The sequence below is a fragment of the Ammospiza nelsoni genome, chromosome 2 (genome assembly GCF_027579445.1).
Source record: "Ammospiza nelsoni isolate bAmmNel1 chromosome 2, bAmmNel1.pri, whole genome shotgun sequence".
Lineage (NCBI taxonomy): Eukaryota > Metazoa > Chordata > Aves > Passeriformes > Passerellidae > Ammospiza > Ammospiza nelsoni.
This window is the reverse complement of record NC_080634.1, coordinates 82,036,463-82,062,669: the sequence shown is the minus strand read 5'-3', so window position 1 is coordinate 82,062,669 and position 26,207 is coordinate 82,036,463. Positions and strand designations below refer to the sequence as shown.

Here is a 26,207-nt window from a genome sequence, read left to right as displayed (position 1 = left end):
ATCACAAACTGCCAAAGTGATTTTTCTTTCAGGATATTGCCTTTCACTGAACTTGAAGATTGACTTACAATTTGTTGGACCATACATATCTGTTGGACCATGGATATCTGTTACATTTAGGAAGAGTGATTAGCAAACACTGGCAAGGCATTCTCCTAAGTAATATGGCACTATTACTCACTGCTGAATTTAAATGAAAAGATATGAAAAGATAAACGCAAAGATGTTACATGCCACAAACCTAGCTCTGTGCAGGATTTGCTTCTGTTGTTTATTACATATTTCTAAAGTAGCAGATAGAATTCTGGTGTTTTTGAAGCTGTACTTAAGAACAAACAAATCAAAGGTCCTTATTAAAGGAGCTGCTTCTATTCAGAGCAGCATAGCCAGACTTTAAGCTAGAAGTGCAGGACAAAGCCTTTAAAATACTGCAAGATAAGAAGTGCTTTTGTAGAAATTGTCCCCTTCAACTGACAACTGAAGCTATATTTGTTTTGTCATAAAAAATAATAATTTGAAAAATTGAAAGTGCTATTGTTTTAGATGGATTTTATACTGCTTTGGCTATTGCTGTCCTGATCCTAGGAAACAGCTGACTTTAAGGAGCTGTGCTACAAGGCTCAAGACAGTCATGCCAGCAGCACTGCTCTTAGAAAGATGTGTTTTGTCACCAAGAACTAAGGCAATGACCATCTGGTCCTGAATTCTCCCATCAGTCAAGCAGCAGAGAAGTGTTTTTCTAGTCAGACCACACACAACCGAGGGACGTGGCTTTCTGCAGAGAAGTGGCCACTCTAAGAGGATCCTCTTAGACAAGTCTTTCTTCTTGTAAAGGTTTATCAGAGCTCATGAGACCTGTTGGGTGGTAGACTTTAGAAGAGAGCCCATAGCAGTTTGGTGTTCAAAAGAAGGGCTCAAAATTATGGAATAGCTTGAATGTGCATGGGGAAGCTGAAAAGAGTTGGTAGAGGCAACCTTATCCTCATTAGCAACATCTTAAATCACTGTATGAATGTCCTTTCTCATGTTTCCAGCACAGATGCTGGAGATAATTCTGAGTCTATAAAACTTTGCTGGATATAGCTCTGTTTGCAGGCTCTCATTCCAGTTTTGAGGAGTAAGTACATTCTTGTCCGGTCTTCATAGTGATATAGTTTGGAAAAAACAACGTGCCAAAGCAGTTCTCTTCCATGTGGTCCTCCTTCAGCACAGATGGCTGCAGTATCTGTGCCTGCCAAGTGAGTCACACACTCACACCTTTCAGTTTACAAACGTTGTGAAACGTCGTGGGGATGGGAGTTGGGTGTCTGCCTACCTATGCTATTTCTTCTCTTTAAATGAGCATTTGCCCTTCAACCTTGCTAAGAAGCACAGTTTAACTCAGAGGGCACTCAACTGTGGAACTTGCTGGCTCATAAAGGGTTGGAGCAACTTCTTGCCATGTAAGTCTCAGTCTAGTGAGGTACCAAGGCTATGGAAAGGTGTCAAATAATGCCACCTCATGCTCAAACACAGTTGTGGTTGTCATTCAGCAATGGGCTTGCTTATATTTTTCAATTTAATCTTATTGAGTTTAATGGGATTTGGAGTGTCCCCAAGGTTTGAGCTACAGCTGTGCAATCATCTGACCTGGAGCTTCAACCAGAGGCTGCACAAAAGCAAGCTGTGCAAACCTGCTTTCACCCTTGCACCCAGCAGGTGTGACATTCTCCTCACAGACCTCACTAAAATGAAGACTGCACCTCTTGACTGGTCTTGAAAAGCAGGTCAGTCAAATGTCTGCTAGGAATGTCTCAGGAGTACTTTCTCCTGCCTTGGACTGGAAGAATGGCCTTCCACAAGCAATTGCAACCCACTTTTCTAAAATTTCTAGGAAATTATACCACCTGATGGTTAGATTATTAGATGGATGACAACTACAGCTACTAGCTAGTAGCCAAAATTAAAACAACTATTAATTACTCAGATTTTTCTGTAGCTGGCAAATCTTTCTAACTTTACTTAGGCATCACTTCCAAGAGGAGGAGACTGGAGGAAAGAGAATGGTTTCCTGCTGGAAAGAGAATGCTTTTCAGCTTACAGATTAGAGGACATACTTTCCATCCCATTTTACCTGTCACTTCTCTCAAGTGTTGACACAGACAGAAAAGAAGTTTAGATCATAAAAGACACTTGTAAGCCTCTTGGGCAGCCAAGTCCAATGTCAATCTTGTGAACTCCCACCCTAAACTGTTGTTTGTCTCTGGCTAAATATGCCCTGTAGCTCTGTTTCCATGGTAAAAATTCCATATCATCAGATGCTGGCCATAGATGTAATAAGTCAAATCCAAATGTTTTTGTCTGAGCACAAAAAAAAAATCTCTGGTGAATTTCCCAGAGACACTTTCCCACCTCTTTCACTTTGCAAAGGCAAAACTTAATTTTAAGTCTACTTCCTGCCTCTTGTCATGCTTTGCTTCTGAATCCCTACTGGCATCCTTGTCTAGGTGACAAGGGATTCTCAAGCCAGTTTTACCTCAGGGTGCAGTCACAACAAGAGGGACTGTGAAAAACTGACTTAAAAATAATCATTACCTTGCAAGCTGGATTGCCATTTGGTGTGGTAAGAGAAGGATGGAATAGAGACAGTTGCACCCACAAATTATCTAGTTGTCACTTTCTGTTCCCAAATCTTGTTATTTTTCCAGTGAGATAGCTTTATTTTGGGGAGTCAGGCTTATATCTTATCTCAAAATTTAGTACTTTGGCTCCTTCTCCAATCAGCAGCAATCAGTTTGATGCAGTCAAGCGAGCCTGGAGGAGGAATCAGATGCCCTACCAGCACAGATGGGCTTCAGCTCTTTAATGTTGGCTCCTCCTGCCATTTGATACTCCAGGGCAGATGAGACATCTGCACAAGGCTGGTAGATGTGATGTAAGATGGAGGAAGCCCACATGCTTTTTGGTGAAGCAACTGGATGCCAGCTGGGATACTCCACAACACCTAAAATAGCATTAGACACTTACTTTTAGGCTACTGAATCCTGGGTTTAGAGAGTTTAATTATATCTAGATTCATCAGTTATACAGAATAGATCTCCATGGAATGGAGTGAACTGAACTCCCACATTGATGCCTGAGTTTAGATGTTCTGACCTGGTATTGAATCCGTTCTCCCAGCAGGATTAAGTGACCTAAATATGGTGTTTAGAACAAGTTAGTCTTTCATTAGTGAATTTGCAGACGACACTAAGCTGGGAGCCGATCTGTCGGAAGGCAGGAGGGCTCTGCAGAGAGACCTGGAATGGTTGGATGGATGGGCAGAGTTCAATAAGTTGAAGTTTAATAAGTCCAAGGGCCGAGTCCTGCATTTTGGCCACAATAACCCCCTGCAGCATTATAGGCTGGGGACAGTGTGGCTGGACAGTGCCCAGGCAGAAAGGGACCTGGGGGTGCTGGTGCCAGCCGGCTGAACACGAGCCAGCAGCGTGCCCTGGGGGCCAAGGAAGCCAAGGGCTCCTGGCCTGCGTCAGGAACAGTGTGGCCAGCGGGAGCAGGGAGGCCATTCCTCCCCTGCCCTCGGCACTGGTGAGGCCTCCCCTCGAGTGCTGTGTCCAGTTCTGGGCCCTCAGTTTGGGAAGGACTTTGAGACGCTTGAGCACATCCAGAGGAGGCGACGAGGCTGGTGAGGGGTTTGGAACACAAACCCTGTGAGGAACAACTGAGGGAGCTGGGGGTGTTCAGCCTGGGGAAAAGGAGACTCAGGGGTGACCTTATCGCCTCTACAACTCCCTGAAGGTGGCTGTAGTCTGGTGGGGTTGGTCTCTTTCACCAGGCAGCAGCTGACAGAACCAGAGGACACAGCCCTAAAGGGAAATACAGGTTGGATATTAGGAAAAGGTTTTTTACAGAAAGAGTGATAAAGTACTGGAATGGTCTGTCTGGGGAGGTGGTGGAGTCACCATCCCTGGATGTGTTTAAAATTAAACTGGATTTGGCACTCGGTGCCATGGTTTAGTTGAGGTGTTAGGGCTGGGTTGGACTCGATCTTGGAGGTCACTTCCAACCTAGTGATTCTGTGATTCTGTGAAATGAAACCTTCCTGCCAGGGTGATGAAAGGCTTCCATTGTCAGTTTGACACAACCACATGAGTGATACAGGAGAGCAAAGATTGCACCCACACTTAAAAAGGTTTGGGCAAACTTGTTATTTGAGAGCACATTTCTGTGCTCTCACGTTGTCCCCAGTCCTTGCATGACATTGCAGAATCTGTCAGTGAGGACTGAAAACCCCATCACAGGTGCCTTTGCAATAGATACCTCTGCAAGTGCACAGCAGGAGGGCCAACAGCTGGGAGAGAACCACATCCATCAGCAATGAGCAGGCACCTCAGGCTGCTCACTGTCTCCTAAACACATGCACGGAGAAGCCACTTAATCAGTGGAGGAGCTTTACTGTTTAGCTTACATGGCACTACCACTAGCAATATTGTTTAGAAGAGCTGCATTGCAGAAGTGACAATTAAAACTAAAGTATACTATAATTCTTCTAACTGAATTTAATAACTCATGCATGGAGAACGCCTAGGAAAGCATTTACTGCATAACATCCATAATAACTATTTACATTTGAAACAGCTGGAGAGAACTCCTTGCAATCTTAGCAGTACATTTCAGTGTTTGACCAGAAAGAGAAACAACATAAAAATGTCCACACAACAGAACAGTTGTTGTGAGTAATAATACATGAGTAATAACTTCCCCAAAGAGAGGCTTCACGCAGAGCAGTGACACCAGAGCAGGTCACAAACACTCAGACAGGTGTGAGCATCACTCCCTCCCACCCAAGGACACAGGAGCAGAAAGGCAGAGCACCTGCCAGTGAGAGCAAGCATGCAGGCAGGAAGGCTGGAGCTCTGGGATGGAGGAGAGGATGAGCAAAGGACACAAAATTGGAACACCAGATGTAGCTGTCCAGGATTGCTACTGCTGTAACACTGGATTAGGTTGTGCTATGTGACACAGTATTGTTACTCATGGCATACATTTCACTTGATTATAATTTCCTGCACTGCACAGCTAGCCCTTCTCTGAGCATCTGTCTGTGCTGCAGTGCTGCAATTGCAAACCTTAAAGAGCTTTTAAAACAATTGTGGTTTTGGCTATTTGGCATGAAAATTGAGGCCTGGAACCATGTCCTGGGAGGGGAGGGCTCCAACAAAGTATTTGTGGGGCCCATCATTGGTGTGAAATGCATAAAGTAACCCCTCATCTTTTTGGTGGTGCTGGCAGAGAATCATTTTAACCTTGATGTAATAGCTATCCCAAAATATCTGTTCTGAATAGCCTTACAAAGGCTGCCAGGCAAATCTTTCATAGCTTTAAGTATTACTGGTACTTGCTAGATAACGTAATTCTGCTTTTTCTGGGCCATTCCTAACATACTACAGGCAAGCTGCATGACTGAAGAGGCAGAGGCACAACAAAAGGTTTGCCAAGGCTGACTTCTTCCTTGGCACCAAGTTCTGGGCCTTCTGGCCTCTCACCTTCACAAAACACACTGATAAAGTAGGTGAAGCTGAGGAAATAAGCTAAGATTCAGCTGTCCTTCTGATAAAATAAAAGTCAAGTCTCTCCTTTCAAACAGTCAGACTTTGATTTATGTCTCTAATTTGTGCTTCTGCACTTTAGTGAGCTAGGAAGGACCTAATTTGTGCTTTAGTGAGCTAGGAAGGACTTAATGATCACTTCTGGCTGAAGATGTTTGTTAAACATCCACATTGCAATCCTTTTAAACTTCTACACAACTAAATCAGCATCCTATTCCTACCTATGAGATGGAGAGCACACACAGCAGAATACAGCAGATAAGGCTACACTGAATTTATAGCCCATTTATAGCTTCAGCCAGCAGTTAAAAAGATTTGATGATAGACATTGGAGCTAATTTGATTTATAAAAAATAAATATCATTAGTGACTTAGGATTAAATTCTGCAGTTCTTTCTTGGACAAATCTGCTGAGCTTTCAGATGAGGCACACCACAGCGCACAGATGTTGATTAAATCCGAGTGAAACTGGAGGTCTCAAAACGATCCCTTTTGCACCCAGACTAATTCTATACATGGAAGAAAGGAGAGGCAAGAAAAAAACTTCTAAAAAAGCATGATTCCAAATATACAAGAGCCCTCTTAAAGACAAACTTGATAAAAAATATGAAATGTATTTTTTGCAGTCCAATGCAAAAAAGCCCACTCTCTCCAGTGACATAGAAATTTACCTTATGGTAACCATCTGACATTTCCACTATGGTTTCAATAATGTCATCATGAGTCTGAGGACTAATTCAGGCACAGAGCTGCTTTGATTTGCATTAAATTTTTTGATTTGCGCACACAATAGTTAAGGAAACACTCTATATTTATATTGTGCATCTGTATAGTGAAGCTCATACAAGTCCAAGTTTGTTAAAAATCACAGGGATTAATGGTGGGGGTTGGCAGTGCTGGGTTAACAGTTGGACTCAATCTTAGAGGTCCTTTCCAGCCTTAATGATTCCAGGATTCTAAGTCAATAGAGATCCTTCCATTTCATTTTTTTAAATACTTCTTGTATTAGGCTGCAAAGTCTGATTTCTGAATACTTATTCCTGTTACAAAACAAATTGCTTCATTATAATATTGCTTGGGCTGCTCATTAGTTATTCATTTGAAATTACTTTAAATACACTTTTATTTTCCTTCTAGAGAAACATCACATTTTTCACAAATGGAAGAGAAGCAAGGAGTTTCTTCAGTGGGATACAATTAATCAGAACCTGCGTTCTTGTAATTCAGCCTTTTAACCAACCCTCACCTTGACAAAATCCCCATTGGCTTCAGTAGCTTTATCTGAACAAGAACTTGAAGAATTTATTGCTTAGCAAATATTGTTACAACAGGGGATAGTTATATATCCTACAACAAAACCCCAAAAGAACAAAAACAACAACAAAACAACAACTACAACAAAACCAGAAAAAAAAACCCCAAAATTCAACAAAACAAAAAAATCAAACAGCCCAACAAAAACAAAAAAAGTAAGCCAAAGTCTGTAGCCCTGAGAGTGTTCATCCTTGACACAGCCAGCTTCAGCTGGTTCCTCATTTGTGTCTATAGTTACCAGCCCCAAACAGATTGAGTGAGGGCAGCCCCTGCTGTTAAACTTCCAGTTCATCATATTAGGACGATAACAATCTTAGCTCTATAAAAAGCCACATGGAATTAGTTCAAGATCTTCGCTTGCCATTAGGAAAAAATAGCAGATGGCATTGAGTCCTTCTCCAAACAACTGGCAGAGAAATGGTAGAGGGACCACAGGAGGTAAGACAACACCCCATGGCAAGGCAGGGGGCTCCTCCGTGAAGAGCTTTGAGAGTTCAGATGAAAGTTCAGCTTTAATGACTTCTCTCTGCAGGGAGCAGCAGCTCTCCAAACAGGTGGGATGCATAAGCAGATGAGAAAGAGGTGGCACCAAAGAGAAAAATCTGTCCCTATTTAAAACAGAGAAGAACTGAGATTAATGATGAAATTCAAACTAAAACAATAAGGCAAAGAACTTCAGATTTTGAAAAATTAACTACAGAAGGCTTGAATATATCCTCAAAACTCATTGCTGAGGGAAGCAGAAGTGTGTGACTTTATAATTAAACAGGAATTAATCAGTGTCAAAAAAAAAAAAAAAGAAATCCATGGATGAGTTATATTGCCTCTGCTGTCAAGATATGAAAATGAGGGCAAAGGATCTGATTTTCCCATGATTTCATGTAGTCAAAGGCACTTTCCACATCCAGTAGTGCCACAGGTTGTGCCTCTGTTCCTTCCCTGACTTCTCTTTGCAGTTGTACCTCTCTAGCCAATCTCTTCATGCAAATGCATGGCATCTAAATGGTCTTTACCATGACAAGAGACACTTAGAGAAGCTGGGCAAAAAACTCAACAAGGAAATTACTAGTTAAAAAAAAACAAACCAAACAACCTGTTAATTCTGGTATTACGGTGTGTGCTTAAATAATACTCCAGGACTCTTCGCATAAAAAGCGTGAAGGAAGTTCCTACTCAGCCCACAAAAAATTTTTTGACTCACCTGTCCCCTTGTTTTTCATGCAAGACAGGAAGACATCTTGGTTCAACAGACAACATAGATGGACACAGAAGGTTCAGAACACACCTATCATCACATGAATGAGGCTCTTCAGGTTAATCCAGAGCAGCCTAAATTACAGAGGAAGGTTAGATTATGGAAATAAACATTCATTTTAGAGTCCCATTCCTCACCATCTTTGTTTTTGTGGTAGGTCCAAGTGATGCAGCACTGGTTTCCCCAACAGCTTTGATAATGACCTGTAGTGCTTGCACTGCCAGGCAAGGACAGAGCAGGCATTAAATGCACTATACACAGCTGACAGCAGCCAGGAGCTGATGACAAGGTGGGTGCCCCTCTTCTCAGCATAAATCTTGGAGCATTTCTTCACTCCTTCATGCTCCTGAACATAAAGATCCCCTACATGTCAGCACAATTTAAAATTATTACTTGGAATCTCAGAGTGACTTGGGTTAGAAGGGACACAAAGAGCATCTAGTTCCAACCCCACTGCCATGGGCAGGGACAGCTTTCACTAGACCACATTGCTCAGAGCTCCATCCAACTGGCCTTGAACACCTCCAGCAGTGGGGCATCCAGAATTTCTCTGGGCAATTTGTTCCAGGTTTCTTATCTAGCAACACTGAGCTTTGCTCCCTTCTTTGAGATGTGTGCTATCTCATTGTACGTGCAAATAAGGTTAAGTCTGATTAACATGAAACATTGAATCAACTAAAGAAAAAAATAAATTTTTTTCAAGCACTGAAACAGGCTGCTCAATGAAGTGATTGAGTCACCATCCCTGAGCCAGGCAAGCAGAAGATGACATCTACCAAGGAGAGTGTATTTATTTGTTATTCTAAAAATAATGAAAACAGTGTGTTTGGTTTGAGGTTCATATTCAGTGTTATCCTACACCTTTCACTGCCCTTATTCAGGAAGGCCACCAGACTTAACTTTGAGTATTAGTGACCTTAAGCTGAGAATTCATTCCACAGCCATAATGAATTGGAAAAAAAAATGCCAAATGCTGAAGATCATGCTTTGAGTTGAAAAGGATCTTTAAAGGTCATCCAGTGCGATCTCTCCTGCGACGAGCAGGGACATCTTGAACTAGATCATGTTGCTAAGAGCTCAAGGTCCAACCTGACCTTGAATGTTTCCACGGATGGGGATTGGTCTGTCTCCCAGCATGTGTTGGCCTCCAGGATTGCCCCAAGCCAGGTGCAACATCTTTCACTTGGTCTTGTTAAATCTCAGGATATTCCCATGGGCTTACTTCTCGAGCTTGTCCATGTCCCTCTGACTGGCATCGCATCCTTCAGTTGTGTCAACTGCACCACTCAGCTTGGTGACATCTGCAAATTTGCTAGGGTGCACTCAATTCCTTTGTCTATGTCATTAAGAAGATATTAAATAACACTGGTCCCAACATGGACCTCTGAGGGATCCCACCTGTCACCAACATCCATCGAGCCACTGACCATTACCCTGTGGATGTGACCATCCAACCAATTCCTTAGCCACAGAACAGTTCACCCTTCAAATCCATCTCTCTCCAATTCGAAAAAATTGTGGATCCTGTCAGAGACTTTACCATAGTCCAGATAAATAACATCTGTAGCCCTTCCTTTGTCCACTGATGTAGTCACTCCATCATAGAAGGCCACTGGCTTGATCAGGCAGGATTTGCCCTTGGCAGAGCTGTGCTGGCTGTTCTTAAAAAACAATTCTCCACACTCAATCCAGCTCTTGGTGTAGAGGGCAGCCCCACCACCTCTCCTTTCTCCCCTGTCCCTTCTAAACAGCCATTGACAGTCGCATTCCAGTCATGGGATTCACCTCACCCTGTTTCAGTAGTGGCAGCTAGGTCATAGATTTCCAGCAGCACAGTGGCTTCCAGCTCCTCCTGTCTGTTTCCAATGCTGTCTGCTTTTGTGTAAAGGCACCCCAGCGAGCTGTTGGCCATGTCATTTTCCTAGAGAAACATTCCTTAATTCCTGTGAGATATTTCACTGGTGTTTCCCTGTCAGAGATCTCAGCCAAGAACAAATTCACCTTGCAGTTGTTTGTACTTCAGTGGACTATGCCAAGACCATGCTGTAGACATTTAGCTGGCTGCTGACAGATGTCCCCAGCAATAAGAATGAGAAGAATCTGCCGTAGAAGTGTGGCTTTGCCATTTTTCATCAGTCATTCACCAGGTCACCCAGGCCTTCCAGCAAATCCTGCAGGAGCCATGAAAGTTTTAATCAAGATCATGAAAGTTTTAATCAAAGATTTGAGGCACACACTGAAAAGATGACATAATATCTGAATTCCCGTAGTGGAAAAAAACAATGTTCCTTTTCCAGCTTTTGTTTGGTTGGATTTTTTCCATTTCCTTATAAAAATGTAACAATCCCTTTGTGGTTTTGGTTAGTGATGTGGTTTTGCAGGTATATAGCTATGGTATATTGCTGTCTCTGGATCCATGAAGATCTCTTTCCTAGGTGCTACCGTGTTAGAGACTGTGTATTATGTGGTACTTGTCAGCACTGAATTTCATTTATCACATTATCACCTCTCAAAACATGCCAGAGATCCTTCTGGAACTCTGCAGCTTATTTTTCTTTTCACTGTATTGAATAATTCTGCATTGTCATCACATTATTTTCACTACATTTTAATAATACACTCAGCAGCACTGGTTCTTCTGAATAATTGAAAACCTGACCATTTATGGTCTCCTTACTGTTAAATTATTAAAACAAAATATAAAACCCCTTATCCCAACAAAACTCAGTTTCTGTAGGGATCTTTAGTGAGTGACCTATGAAAAGCTTGCGGAAAACCACATACACTGTAAACTGGAGGACAATTCATGACATGCTTGTAGACACTGCCAAAGAACACACAAAACCTTCTTTACAGCACCTCTTATTTATCACCAGCACTGCTGTTCCTCTCAGCTTAACCAGCTCTGTCAGACTTGCCCCACTGTTCCCTAAATGCCTCCAAGACTCTCTTAGAAATACAACTCACATTTGTACAATTTCCTCTGCTTGGCTATCAAGCCTACTTTTAGATACAGGCACCACACTTTGGTCTGGAGCTGGTAATACCATGGTGAAGTTCTGAGTAATTGCCATCTTGTCCTGTTCATCTGTGGTTACTGATTTAATTGACAAGAATATAATTTAAGTTTTCTGGCTTAACTCTGCTGTCCTTTGGCACAAATCTGGCAGGCTTTTTGCTCCTGTTGAGTTTAATGATTGTAACATTTTCATTCCTGTTTATCACAAACTTTTAAAGTGTTTGGATAGTTCTACATAACTTTTATGCTGTAATTGGTACTATTAAGAGCAGAGGAACATTTTAATTTGTTTTAAAATTGAAACACTGTAGTCTATAATCCAGTAATAGGATATAGTTTTACTCTGCCTGTACAAGGAAGAGAATGCTACTGCTGAGTTCAGTGACACAGTCAGGAAAAATACTCCTCCCAGCTTTCCTGATAGTTTAAGAGCACTAAATGGGAAAAAGACCCATACTACTAATTAGGTTTCACATTACCAGACCTAACATGCCCCTAAACCTATGCAAGCTACACAGTTCACATTAAAATACATACATTCTAAAAATATTTGAAGTTTGCTTTAGCTCATCACTTTCGGCAGCCTGCTGCATTTTGTCTTCCACCAATGGTCTAGATTGCAAAATTCCCGCAATTGTTTAGAGAAACAGAAAAGCCAACCAAATAATTCAGAGCTTTGTGGAACTGGATGTTGAATTGATAACTGAAAAATGCCCTTTTACACATAGAACTGAGGTGCTGTATTGACCTCAGCCTGCCCATTCACAGAAGTCTGGAGAAGTGTTAATTCCATGGGGCTACCCCTTCAGACAACAGTCATTTTCAATGTTAAACAAGAAATACTTGGAGATAGAGTGTGGAATAAGAAGTATTTATAGAAAGTATATAGTAAATATATGTCAAAAAAGCTACATTTCAGAGTACCAGTGTTGATTCCTCCCTGAGCTGTAAACAAGAAATCAAGCCATGCCTGCATGATTCATAAATAAATGGTAACACTTTCCCTACAGTTTCCACCCTTGCTACAAGAGACACATTACAGAGTAAGCCAATTCCTCTGCTTTCATTTAACAAATAAACTGTTTATTTCCACCATCAGTCCCATTCCAAAGCTTAGGACAGAGCTCTGACAGCAGCACCAGTCTGAGCTGCATTCACCCTGGTGACAAATACAATAAATATGATAGCAGGAACATGCCTGCTAAAAGGACCACATCTTAAAAAAAGCCATGGCAGTCATTCCAGCAGCAGCCTATCTTCATTTCCAGTAACAGCTACTCACCTGCCTCAGGACCACTCATTTCCACTGCTTGTAAAGTCAGGCAGGTCTCTGGAATGCAAAGTTTACAATATCAACTTAATACAGTCAATATCATAATACTAGTTTCCAAGTATAAATTAAAAAGTATCTTTTAACTATCACATTTCAGAGGAAAGAAGCTAGTGAGCATTTTAATGTGGAGACAAGTGTTTCCTGTCTTTGGTGTGACTCCTAGAGACACGCAGCAGCACACACATGGAACAGCTGCCGTGACTCAAAAGGGTAATTTTTTAAACTTTACCACTTTTCAGGAGAGCATTATCTAAATTCAAAAGCTTTTCACCCCAAAATGAAAATGCCTATAAATTGAGTTAAAAATCCACATTTCCTCTGCCTCCCCCATTTCTTGCGCCAGCCTTCATCCATTCATTAATTAGCCAGGGGTTATTTTCTAGCTTTATGACTTTCAAAGTAGCTTTAAAATTTTTCTGTCCTCTAATGGGATTGAATTTCTTTTGGCAGAGTCTTTGCAAAGAAGGAGAAGGGAGGGCAGAAAGGCAGCAAAGGAATAAACGTATATAAACCTCTCCAATTTTTGATATGTGTAAGGAATACACATCTGGTTCATCTTCAACATCTATGACATCCATCTGTTTTAAAATAATCAGCTGGAACATCTTCTGATAAAAGTGGGATTTTCATTATTTTAACTTTTCATCCTCTTTCAGTCCATACAATATTTCCTATGGTTATGACCTGCAGTGATGATCAGAAAGTTTTTTTCTTAGGACTGCGACTTCCCCACACTGTCTGTGACTCAGGGCAGGGAGGGCACCCAGAGCTTCCCCAGCCAGACGCTCAGCAGGGCAAGGAAGACCTGACCTTTTCCTGGTAGTGGGAGCTTCATGAACTTTTCCCTGTGCTTGGGCTGCTGCCAAGTTGCCACACTCATTATTTATGCACTAGTTTGCCCACAGTAAGTTGCTGGCTTGGCTCAGCTCCGCTGACGTAAGGCGAACACAGGGAACGGCGTCGTCTGCAAAAACAGAACAAGAGTCTGGAGGAGCCGAGAAAGGTTTGTACGCTTGGGGCTTCAGAGTCTAAGAGGGTTTTTGATTTTGTACTGTACATGTGGAAGTCTTAAGTGTAACATGGTAAGTGTAAGTTTTTCGAGTGCTGCCTGGTAACGTTACTCTAAATAACCTGCAATCCGACTGGCTGGAAGGGAAAGTTATTCTTTTCAGGTGCACGCCTGTATAAAATACCTCTGGAGCATGCATCCACCCACAGGAAACTTCCCATGCCCTCTATCACATCAGGTACCTACACAGCTGCCCGGCTAACCTCGTCTGATGTGCCTTTGTGCTCCCTGCTAACTAACAACAGAAATACCTTTGTCTGAATTTTTGTATTTCAGGTCAGCTCTGTGAGCCAACACAATTCCAGCTCTCTGTTTCGTGCGGAGTGACGGTCACTGCGGTATTTGGGTGCGTTTACCTTGTAAATTCAAATATCACATAAATTTACTATAGTGATGTTCCTAACCTTGACATTTCCTTTGTTTCCTAGCATTTGTGTAGTTGGTGTTTATTTTTTTAAATTTAGTTCATGGTAACATGAGAAAATTGCATGAGCTCTAAAGCAGATGTTAATGTATGGTACAAGTATGATTAAACCCGATCTTGCAAAGAACAGACTGCACTTGCAAAGAACAGACTGCACATGTGAGCAAATGAAATTGGCTTTTGCCCAAATATTTAAACTAACACAGACTACACTGAGCGACTCTGTGCTGAGATGAAACACATTTCAGCAGAGTTGTGTTTACAGCTGAAGACCCAGTGACACAGCCCTGCTCAGTAACCTACTATTTTTTGGCCACGTAACTGGATATTAAAAGCTCTTTCCAAGAAATTGATTTCAGCAGCTTAAGAGGCACAAAGTTTATTCTTATAGGGGTCTGTTACCATAAGGTTTATCATCATCTTACAATTTCCCTCTAAGTGTTACCCTGTTAATTTTATGTAATATTGTCAAATAGATACAGTTCTGTGAATTCTTCTTTCTTCCTTAGGTTCTGAAGAAATCAAATGTGATTTTCTAAGTTGTGTTCACAACAGCTTAAGACTATTAATGAAATCAATACTGGTTTAAAAACTCTGAAAGAATTAGATAATCATTTTCCAACAAGACTAATTTGGAAAAAACTGGCTGCTAACATTTAGAAAGAGCCAACATTTTCTAAGAGAACAGATTTTGCTTGCAACATTATCAAACCAAAATTATTTTAGAGAGATATATTTTTTAGTAAAATATGGATCAGAAAAATGTCAAAATAGTGACAAATGTTGTTTTTTGTAATTCTATGAGCACAGCAGCAACATGAACATATATTGCATAGAGGATGCAATAATGCAAAACCTGCTTATTTGCAAACAGCCTCTCAATATTCACTTGTGCCTGTAGCCTTCAGGAGCAGTTTTTCATTTAAAATAACAAATAAAGATTGCATTATTAAGGCCTTGACACTAAGATACTTGAATTCTTGAATTTATAAGACTAAAACTGTCCTGTAGTTTGCAGCTAAAAAAGATTTACTTTTAACTCCTATGAAATATGTAATTGAATAATTATGGCAGTAGAATGAACATGCATATATATGTACATATATACACAGTTATAAACCCCTTTCTGTTTAGCAAAAGCTACACCTCTACAAGATATTAGTATAGCATCCAGAAGCTCCAGCCAAAAACCAGAGCCCAGTGTGTCAGGTGACATACAAACATAGAGTGCATAGTGTTTATCCCCCAAATCACCACCTAGGAGCTCAGGCAACTTAAGGACTTAATGACCACAACCAGCAGCAGGGTAACCACTAGTGCGCATTTTAGGCCTCCTGATCATTTTAATGAATTTAGTAAAACCAGCAAAGTTTCTTTATAAATATTTAAGCAGACTCACATTTTAGGGGAACTCAAAGAACAAAGTGAAGGAAAGCATAACAATTTTGATTTTGAAAATGTAACATGTCTAATCAAGTTAGAGCTCAGTCTGAATAAGTGATAAATAAGGTATACATATATATCAGGATCAGAGACAGAATTTTATTTGCTGCAGGTCCTTAATAGCTGATCAACAAATTTGTATTTATCAAGCATGCTTCCAAGCTATTTTCTGGAATTCACTGCCACCCACAGCCAACTGAAATTTTGGCCTCTTGTAGTAAGAACTTGCTTAAGCAAGGAAAAAAAATACAGGAGGATCACTTTCTACCCAAACTGACAAATTAACAGTTTATTATTAAACAAGCCTTCTGGTTTTATACATAGTAGAGTACTGGACAAGGTAAAGTTTTCTCCTGGTTTTTAATTTCAGGATTGTTTTTTTCACTTAAATAGCACAAATCATTTTTTTAAGGCTACAAGAGCCTTACAAAAAACCCCACCAAAACAAACGCTTACCCCAAAACCCCCAAACATGAGATTGTATTGCTCTGCAGGTTTCAACATATAATGTTCAGAAAACTGTGTCTTCAACCAAATGTCTTCTGGCTGTAGCCATCACCAGTTCTGACATATTCTTCTCTTTTCATTATGTACCCTCCCAATTGCAGAAGTCTGAAAATATTTTTCACAGAGATTTCCTAAAGCATTAAAACATGAGCAGATTTTATTCTAGCTTAAGGCATGAAAAGGAGACATTGCTCAAATCCAGAAGCCTACTTTTGATTAAATGAAAAAAAACATTGCTGTTGGAAGGAGGCACAGTGTGACATGTGGAAAGTGAACATGGATGCACTCCCTCATGTCAGGGAATACAGTGACTGCACCATTAACTTCAGTCTCTTACCTACCTTCATCTTACCTCAAATCACACACCACAGGGGAAAGGCAGATCTTGTTACTAGCCAGATGGAGGCCCTCTGAAGAAAAAAAAAAAAAGGTGCAGAAATTGATTTAAAGCTCTTTAAAACACTCTTTTCTCTTGCAGTACAAAATCATTGCCAAGATGGAACAAATGCAATGTCAGAGGAATTAGAACAGAAATCCTGTCCTTGGGAATAAACAGAGCAGGAATAAGGAATATATCAGATATCAGTAGAATTGCAATGGTGTCAATATCATGTGCAAATTAAATCACTCACATAAGTCAGCAGTCACACTGCTCCTTAAAAAATACCTGCAGGCATTGCTAAACATCTTGGCCACTGCTAGAGATTTACCCCTTCCAGTGAGGATATGTCAAACAGCCTCCTCAGTATGATTCAATCAAATGATACCACACTTGGCAGTGCCTGTGGCTGCAGAGAGCAAATATGCAGTCTCAAAAATGAGCAGAGTGGACAAATGTTTTTATCATGGATAAAAACACAGCTCACTCCAGCCACCGTGTTATGTGGGAAAGGTGAACATGCACAGAGCCAGAAGTTACGAACCGTTTGCTCTTTACATATAGATGAGTTTGTGTATGTATCTATTTCTGTATCTAATTTAGATCTAACCTATATCTCTATATCTAATTTTCACACACTCACAGATATATGCATTTCTTTACTGAAGAAAACTCTAGTCAAGCAAAGAATTTCACTGACCTATGTCTCTCCAAGCAAATCTATATTAAGTTTTGTTCTTGTTTTTATTGATGCTGGCTGGTATCAATCAATTCCTTCTTAGATTAGGTGCTGCCCTGTGCCCTGGGGATGCACAGAGAGAGTTATCCAAAACCTTTAAGGATTCAATCTTCTCATGGCAATGATTTCCTGACTGCCATCTGGGTATTCTGCAGTTCATTGCATTTCAGTGTAATTGGGTTAGCTGTTCTGCAGGAAAAGACAGGGAAAAGAAGGCAACTCTATGCAAGGAGACAAAATCAAGAGCACTGACTGCAGCAAATGAAACAGTTTTATCTCTGGAATCATAAGTCCCAAATTTTTTGAAAATAGTAAATTACACAGATAAAGTCACAGACATTAAAAGACAGTTATCTTCCTTAGCTATTGCTTCAACTTATAAGAGTAGCTGAATTTTCAGGCTGACTGGAGGTATCAATTCAGTGACATAATTCTAAGCTTCTGCATAAATGATAAAATAAACACAATGATAAAAATGATAAATGAGAGAGAAGAAAAATTCTGACAGCATTACTACATTCCCAGAAACAGCTCGTACCACCCAGTGGAGTGGAGATGTCCCATCTCATCCCATTTCTTCAATCCATCACTGAAAAAAACTCCAAAAGGCCACTAAAGGCCACCTAAACTACTCACTGTCTTTTTCCAGATATATTTCATATGAAGAGAGTGGCTGCAAGATTTTATAACTTTATTTTTTCCCTTCTGTTTCAGCTCTCTTGCCATGATCTCTGCACAGCAGCCACCATTTCCCAACAAAATTCAAAGAACAATGGACTGCCAATCCGAGGAAGAAACATGTGAAGAGCAGTATGATTCTGAAAACTGCACTTGCAGCTCTGAGGATGCAGAATCTGAAAGAGGTTTAGTCCGATTTAAATACTGCAATTGCTATGGCATGCTAGCATATCACTCTTTAATTTTTGTCACTCTTCAAATAGCAGATATTATCCTGCAACTTTTCCTTTGATATCCAATTTCCCCCATTATGTCCCCTTATGCTTGCATATATTATCAGATCAAATCTACAAGAAATACCCCTCTATCTCCCTAATTAAGAAATATATTTTAAAAGGTCTCTTGACTTTATTTGGACATCTAAGAATTATTTCTCAGTTAAAATCTCTTACAAAAGAGATATTAATTGGGCTGGCACTGTTGAAGCCATGTTATTACAGATTTTAATAGGCTAAACTGCTCCAACAGCTACTAAGGATTCCAGGCAGGCATCAGTTAAAATCCCTGCAATCCAGAGCAGATTTTCCCCTTGCAGTTAATTCTATCTATATCCTTGCAACAAAAGTCCAGCCATTCAGAACAGTGTCCTTATTTTCAGTGAGATCATATGGAACAGCCTCAGTACAGATCTGAAAAACCTCAGCCACGAGCCTCCTTGCCATGATGAGACACTTGAGGACAACTGTAGCACTGACTTGCTGAACTACATTTTGTATGCCAACATAAAAAGCATCGTGCAACCCTCCTTCTGTGGGAGGATGCCTAAAAAACAACCACTAAGAAAGAGTCAGGTTTTCTTCAATGTAGGATGTAGATCCTAATGTAAAAAGCAGCTTGCTGTTCTAGAGCTGCTGGCCTCACAAATGAAACCTTCAGCACAAACACCAAAATACAAGTTACCTTGGTCCTGAAAGTCTTTTAGCTATCATTAGTAGAGTTTTATATTTGAATTGGTAGGTTTTCCTAAAAGGCTCATTTCTATCTTTAAATTGCTCATGTGAATACCTAGAGTGGCAGGAAATGCTCCTTTCACCCCCTGGCCACCCAGACTGTCTGGTTTTAGACAGCAACTAGTCTTCACTGAAGGGGTGGTCAGGCATTGGAACAGGCTGCTCAGGGATCCCCACGCACAGAAGTGCTCAAAAGATCTGCAGATGTGGTATTTGGGGAGGTTTTAGCAATGAACATAGTGCTGGTTTGGTTAATGCCTGGATTTAATGATCTTCCAGATCTTTCCCAACCTTAATGATTCTATGATTCAAGACTAATGTCCTGAGAGCTCTTCTAGTCCACGTGCTCACACACTGTTTTTGTAAAATACTTTTTACCTTTTAACAAGTTGCACATACACCCATGAAATTTCAACTTTTCTCTCACAGGCTCACCAGTAACTCTTAAAATACTGCAGAACTGGGTTCCTAGAGTTTCACACTACTTTGATAAGGAGCACTATACATACGTTGGCCACCAGATTGTCATTCAGGAGTCCATAGAACACTTTGGAGCTGTGGTATGGCCAGGGGTAAGTACACAAGACCACATGCAGAAAGCTCACGGGACACAAGAGCAATCCAGGACAGCAGCACACAAATATTAAGGAAGCTTTCTTAGATGACACTTCTGACAATGAAAGTTTCCCTATGCAGAATGAAGTCCTTCAGCAGAAAGCTCTGCCTTAGGGTAATTTGCCATTCATGCCAAAAGGACTATGGCACCAAAGCATTTGTACATCAAATGTAGGGATTGAAAAAAGAATTTAGTAAGGGAACTTAGGAAGAAACATTCAGCTTCCTCCATGCTTCCAACCAGTCACTGCTGGTAAGTAAGTAATCAGCAGTATTAAAAGGAGGCTGGAAATGAAAACTGTGAGAGATTGAATAAATAAAGGATGTTAAAATTACTAAATATGCTTCTTTTAAAGAAAAGGCTAGAACAGTTTCATTACAGTATGGAAAATCGTACTCGTAAGCAGTTCTTCAGTCTCTCCTATTCTTAGAAACAGAATTTTACACAGACTAAGAAAACTGCCTTTGAGGGAAGAGAGTCAACTGATAAAGACAAGAAAATCAGGATTTCAAAATTGTTCAGATCCACATTTATTTAAAAAGCTCACAAGAAAATGGCAGACAATTTCAAAACAATAGAGAGCATATGGGTGGGTGAAACAGGATCTTATTCTGAAATGTCAGATCATCAATTCGCACATTAATCAAGTGTCAGAATGCAGATGGTAAAACTCTCCAAGAAAATTGAGAGGTTGCACAAATTGGACTGGTGATTCATTAGCTGTCAGCTTTCCCAGAGCAGGTAGACAGTGTTGCATTATGAAAAGCACAAGAGTTAAAACAGTAACACAATTCTGAAGAAGAGAAGCAAAAGGGGGAAGACAGTTTCTTTGGCATCAGTTTATGTTGTTAATAAACAGCCCACTTATATTCTGCTGACAAAATCTTTACAAAGGCTTAATATTTTAATACAGTGCTGTTTTTGTTTTTTTCAAAGGTTACACTATTATGAATAAACAAGCGTCAAGTTTGTAAATAACCAATTTTCAATATTTTCTTTGCTAAAAATGAAACAAAAAAAAAGTTTTTCAAAAATCTCTGCTGAAGCCTAAAGTTACTGTATGATAGTGATAGTATAGCATAACATTTATAATAAACCAGAACATTACTTACATATTGTTAAACTCTGCTGCTCTGACTGTATGGTTCACATCTTAACACTGCCTATCCTTGTGGGTCCCTTCCAACTCAGCTTATTCTATGATTCTGTCTCGAGCTGTCAGAGAACTCATGTGGAAGTGTGTAGTAAATCAGTATCACATAAACTTAAAACTAAAAATAAACTGCTTTAGTTTTTTTTAATAATAAAAAATGGATACATCACAATTCTTCCCATCTTACATTTTTGTTACACACTTCAGTCTTTCTCATTACACTAAAAAACCACAACACCCTTGTATAAAAACATCTAATGAATTTTTGTGCAACTTAGCTCTTACCCTTTTATGGATATGTGTTAACCATTTTAGGCACTGGCTTTATCTCAGTATCTGGAAGCAAATCAAGAACAATTCAACCTCAAAGACAAAAAAGTTTTGGAAATTGGTGCTGGAACAGGCTTGCTTTCCATTGTGGCCTGTATCTTAGGTTGGTAAATTTGTATTTCCTTTTCAACTTCTAGTGAACGATGATCTAGTTCTGCCATTGTCACTTTAAGGCAATGAAACAACAGTTGAAGGAAACTTTGTCACTGTTTTTTTTTTTGTTGTTGTTGCTTTTTAAAATGAAAATCATTGTAAAATACTGTTTTGTTAACTAAATTACCCTAGTTATGGGGGAGGCTGGACCAGTTTATGTAGATAAAGCTTCACCCATGTTCAACTACATACCTATGAATTTTGCCCTGTCTCAAGTGAAAGGGTGAGAGGAAACAGCCCTAAGTTGTGCCAGGGAGTTCAGATTTTATATTAGAAGCTTTTTTTATTTTACAGAAAGGGTGGTTAGATACCCTTAGAATAAGTTGGCCAGGGAGGTGGTGGAGCCACTGTCTCTGGAAGTATCCAAGAGGCATCTGGATGTGGGACTTGGGGATATGGTTTAGGGGCGATTATGGTAGTGCTGGGTTCATGGTTGGACAGATGATCTTGAAGGTCTCTTCCAACCTTAGTGATTCTGTGAATTAACAAACTCATGTTTTCTTTAGGGGCTCATGTTACAGCTACTGATTTGCCAGAAGTTCTTGAAAATCTCTCATATAATATTTCAAGAAATACACAGAACTTGAATATGCACAAACCTGAAGTGAGAAAACTGGTATGGGGAGAAGGCCTCAATGAAGACTTTCCAGTATCAACTTACCATTATGATTTCATACTGGCAACTGATGTTGTGTACCATCATGGAGCTCTGGACCCCCTGCTAGCAACAATGGTGTACTTTTGTAAGCCAGGAACAGTATTACTATGGGCAAATAAATTCAGATTCAGTACAGACTACGAATTTTTAGAAAAAGTTTGCAATATATTTAACACAACCATTCTAGCAGAATTTCCAGAATCAAATGTCAAGCTACTTAAAGCCACAGTAAGAAAGAATTAAAGAGAAAACTACTACTGATCTTGATTTAGTGGCAGCACCTCAAAAATTGGAATGCTTTCCAAGATTATGTTGCACCATCTGTGCATTTATGGTTGTAAAGTTGCAGTTCCATCTAAGTTTTGCATTGCAAGTAGAAAAAAACTCAGCAAGGCAAAAGATATAGCAGTTTGTCTCTGGTTGATAAATATGACCTGTTCAAACTGACCAATTCCCCTCCACTGAAGGAACAGTGTTAGTAAGAAGGTTTTAACAAAAAGCATTGATCTTCTGGGCTGCACTGAACCTCTGCTGTTTGTAAGCTGCTTTCTTTCAGCAAGTTTTATTTAGGTACTCATCCAGAAACCAATACAAATTTTAGCTTCAGTATTTTTATTCATTATAAAAATCTTTTAAAGTATCCGAGTGAACATGGTGGTATTTTGATCTTCAACTTTGCACATTTATTCTGCTGTGTTTTGTATTTTTAACATTAATAAACATCTATGTATAGCTTTACAATATCTGATCAACATGTAACTGTCTGGCACTTTTATACATGTATCAGCCTGTCCTGATACTCAGCTTCACCAGGATTTCTGAGTTTGCCTGAAATCACTCCAAAATGAAGAGTTTTGAAAATTTACAAGAGTACCTATGCATCAGCAATTCTGAGAAACATTGTAACCATTTGAGAGGTTGAATTTTTCTCAAAAACATTAAATGTAAACTCTTGCAAACAATACAGGTGTCCATTATTTTCATCTAATAAGTAAGATTTTAGCTACTCTTGAAGTAGCTTTAAGGCCTTCATACAATTGAAATTAAGATCAAACATGTTAAAATTCAGTGTACCATAAAAAATACAGAACTTTTACAGGTTTGCAGTTCAAAGTAACAATTCAGAACGTAACATGCATGCAGTAATTCCTTCCAAACTAATTCCAAATCCTTGATGTTGGCAGTTCTGGCACATCCATTGCCAGCAATGGGATGCACAATAAGGAAACTCCCTGATGACAGGAGTTAGGTTAACAGGTATTAAGCCATACCCAGGTGCCCTTACTGATAAATACACACAATTTAATAATCAGCATTCAGTAATGAAAACATGCGTTCGAATAAAAAGTCAAACTTCTCTTTTCCTATTCTGTCCCATATAAAATCAATTTAATTTTACAATTGTTGATTCTCTAGAATACACAATAATCAGGTGGATACATGACAGGAAGCCAATTTGCAGTGAAAGTTGCACAATGAGTCCATCCAAGCAACTTCATTAGCTGAAGAAAAAAAGCACACATTAAAAAAAAAATTAGTCTTACTCTTTTTAGCATCTAAATCTAAACAAACACTGCACTGATATCAACACTTTACTAAAAATGTCTATCATCAGAAAGACAACAGATTGGAGATCTGGTAAGTTTTGACTTCCTCAGTCCTGAAAGGGGGACCCCTCCTCCCCCTTCTATATGATCCACATTCTTTCAACATAATGCACAAGAATTTAATCTTAGAAATTCCCATTAATTCTCCACTAAGTTCTACGAGCAGTAATTAAGATTAATAATAGTAAAAAAACACCCAGTGGTAAAACAGCAATATAAGGGGATTTTTATGCAGATATCTTGGACTAAGTTGTCTCTACTTCTTTTATGCCCCAAAGTAAGTTCCAAAAAGTAAATCTGTTAAAAACAACAGTTACTCACAAACAAGCTATTCTAGAACAAGGAAGGAAAAAAAAATCACTGTTTCAAATGAAAGCTGAGTTACAAAACCTGGATAAATTTAAGATATTACATTTAGTGCTTTCTAAAATGAGAAGAGTACAAACAATTCCAGAAGACTTGTATCTTACTTCTGAAAGCTTACACAGCATGAATGCAGCCCCATTACTTGGCCAAACACCCCTTACCTGAATGCAGTTTTTTAAGTTGTCCTTTGTTGGCTTTTCTTCTGCCAGTTTTGTGGCAAACTTGAGCCCTCTTCCATACATTTTATTTACCAATGCATGCTTATAGGCAAAAGTCAAAACCTACAATACAAATGAAAAAAATAAAAGCAAATTAGGTATTTTAATATCTTACAAGGTTTAACAAGTGAGATCAAATTCTGTTCAGGTAGCAGAAGTGATTCAAAGCAAAACATTTACATGAGATATTTGCAGTTTAACAGATGATTCACAGTAGTAATCATAAACATGAACTTCCTAGAGACTATTTCTGACTTCACAAACATATCTGACTTTGTAACTTATGTAACACAGATGTCACTATTTTAATTTTTTGTCACATTTCTAGCTTCTTTGGATATTCATTCTCTACAGGCAACTGTAAGGCATATTAAAAAGACAATTAAAACATCAACCAGGCAGGTATATTTTTGACTCAGAGAAGCAAAAACCCAATTGAGAATTTTAACTCCTAGGTAGTCACAAACTTACTGCAGAAACAAGTATGAATGTACACAGTGAATGATATAAACAGACAAAGACAGAGAAATGTAAATAATTATAAACAAGCAATGAGGACACATAAGTATGAAGACAAGCCTCAGGTTTTAGGTCAGCTCCTCACTATTGGTAACTCTTTAAGATGAGATGATAAAAAAGCTCCTTCTTGATAATATTATTTCTAAAAAGGCAGCTTACAGTCCTTACCAATGCAGTAGTTCATGTGAGCAAATGAATGTGTCTACGTAAGACCTAATGAAAAATAATTTCACATTCTTAATACCCGACCACTGACAGCATTCAGGGTGTTGCAACAGGGTTCAAACCATTTCACCAGCTGCAGCACTAAGAATTAGAGCAATCAAGACACTTTCATATATTCCCTTTGAAACGCTCAGTAAAGAAGATTTTTTTATTTTTTACTGAAGAGTGACATAGCAGTAAAGTTAGTGAATATGGTGGTGTGTCTGTTGTTGGCAGTGTTTATGAAATCTTTTATTAGAGCTTGCTATTCATTTCCCCTCATTCACTACAACATTTTTCCTTTGCTCTGACTCCACAATAAAGGTTGAAGATTTCCCACTTAAAATATCCCATTAAGAAAAGCTAACAGAAACCCTTCAAGGATGTTAAGAAACATGTTTTGCATTACAGAAAAAAATGAAATATGTCTCTAGAATATAAACACTAAGGAACCAGAGATCTGAATCTTACAAGGAGTGAAGAACCTATCTAGTTTTAGCAGCCTGAGCACTTCCACTTAATAACATGCACAAGTCTTTGCAGGATCAATAAATAGTTAAAATATAAAAAAGAAATAAACTTAATTATCAAGCAAGTCAAGGTGTAATTTTAAAGCTTCAAGATACTATGCCAAAGTATTCAAGAGTTGCTCATTCTTCTTCTGTCTTCAAATACTTATTTTGCTGTGTTGAAATATTCACTTAAGCTGTTGTAGCTTACAACACACACACATATATGCAATGATGAGCATACAGCACCATTCACATATACAATTTTCCAAATATTGCTATTGGAAAAATAATCTGCATGCTGCATTCTCAATCCAATTATTCTGGATATTTTCCTAAAGCAAAACACATTAGCAAACATTTCTGAATAACTGCTCAGTGGATCTATTAGCAGATTTAGTTGGCTAAACTAAACTTAAAAAAAAAATCTCTTCTGTAAAAGATGATAGAACCACAAAACAAAACAAAAAAAAAATACAAACAAAAAAAAAAATCAAATGAAAAATGCATTGGAGCTCTCGCAAATACAACATTTCTGAGGCTAACCAGAAATAATGTCACTGCTCTATGAAGAAAGCTCTTACCTGACCCTGTAAGTTTTGAATGGTTATTGAACATCAGTGATAAAGGCAGGAGGAAAGCCACTTGACAGCATTTCTTTCGTAACAGGGCTTCCTAGAGTTTTTGTGGCAAGAAAACAAAGCATTTTACGAAATACCCTTGCTCTGGCCAAATACAAGGTTGGGTATTTCTAAAGGAGAAAAAGGTTCTTTGGTGAACCAAAAGGTTTAAAGCAATGCTCCAAGAGCTCCTGACATAAGACAGTAATTTCTGTCTTAGTGTTCAGAAAAAAAAACCCAATCAATTGCATACAAGTTCAGCAAAACTACTAAAAATTCATTAGTACTTCAGAAGTTATGAACAATGCATAAGTTGCTTTAAAATCAGAATTTGTTTACAAACAAAAGATGTTAGATAAGAAATAATACTTTACAACTTGTATATATATTGGCCAAATTAAGCCTTATAGATAAAATACTGCAAGCTTTACAAGATCACAGAAGTAAAGGTTAGGATTCCTTGATATGTGTAAGGAAAATGTAAACTGGAGCCCTA

General features: G+C 39.1%; 2 protein-coding genes across 3 annotated transcripts in view; one reads left to right on the top strand and one right to left on the bottom strand.

The window, feature by feature from the left end:
- The first annotated feature begins 13,858 nt into the window (after positions 1 to 13,858).
- On the top strand, positions 13,859 to 21,911 carry METTL21C (methyltransferase 21C, AARS1 lysine). The gene is made up of 5 exons (XM_059493370.1): positions 13,859 to 13,924; positions 17,785 to 17,933; positions 19,188 to 19,330; positions 20,843 to 20,960; positions 21,517 to 21,911. Exons 2-5 carry the CDS (start codon positions 17,795 to 17,797, stop codon positions 21,909 to 21,911), a joined length of 795 nt encoding a protein of 264 aa, XP_059349353.1. The 5' UTR covers positions 13,859 to 13,924; positions 17,785 to 17,794.
- Positions 21,912 to 22,263: 352 nt separating this feature from the next.
- The window catches only part of TPP2 (tripeptidyl peptidase 2), a 49,687-nt gene continuing 45,743 nt past the window's right edge, over positions 22,264 to 26,207 (bottom strand). For both annotated transcript variants that reach the window (XM_059493368.1, XM_059493369.1), the window contains 2 exons: positions 23,803 to 23,922; positions 22,264 to 23,170 (listed from right to left, as the gene is read on the bottom strand). In XM_059493368.1, coding sequence (XP_059349351.1) covers positions 23,081 to 23,170; positions 23,803 to 23,922 — 210 coding nt within the window. In that variant the 3' untranslated portion in view covers positions 22,264 to 23,080. The remainder of the gene's footprint in view (positions 23,171 to 23,802; positions 23,923 to 26,207) is intronic.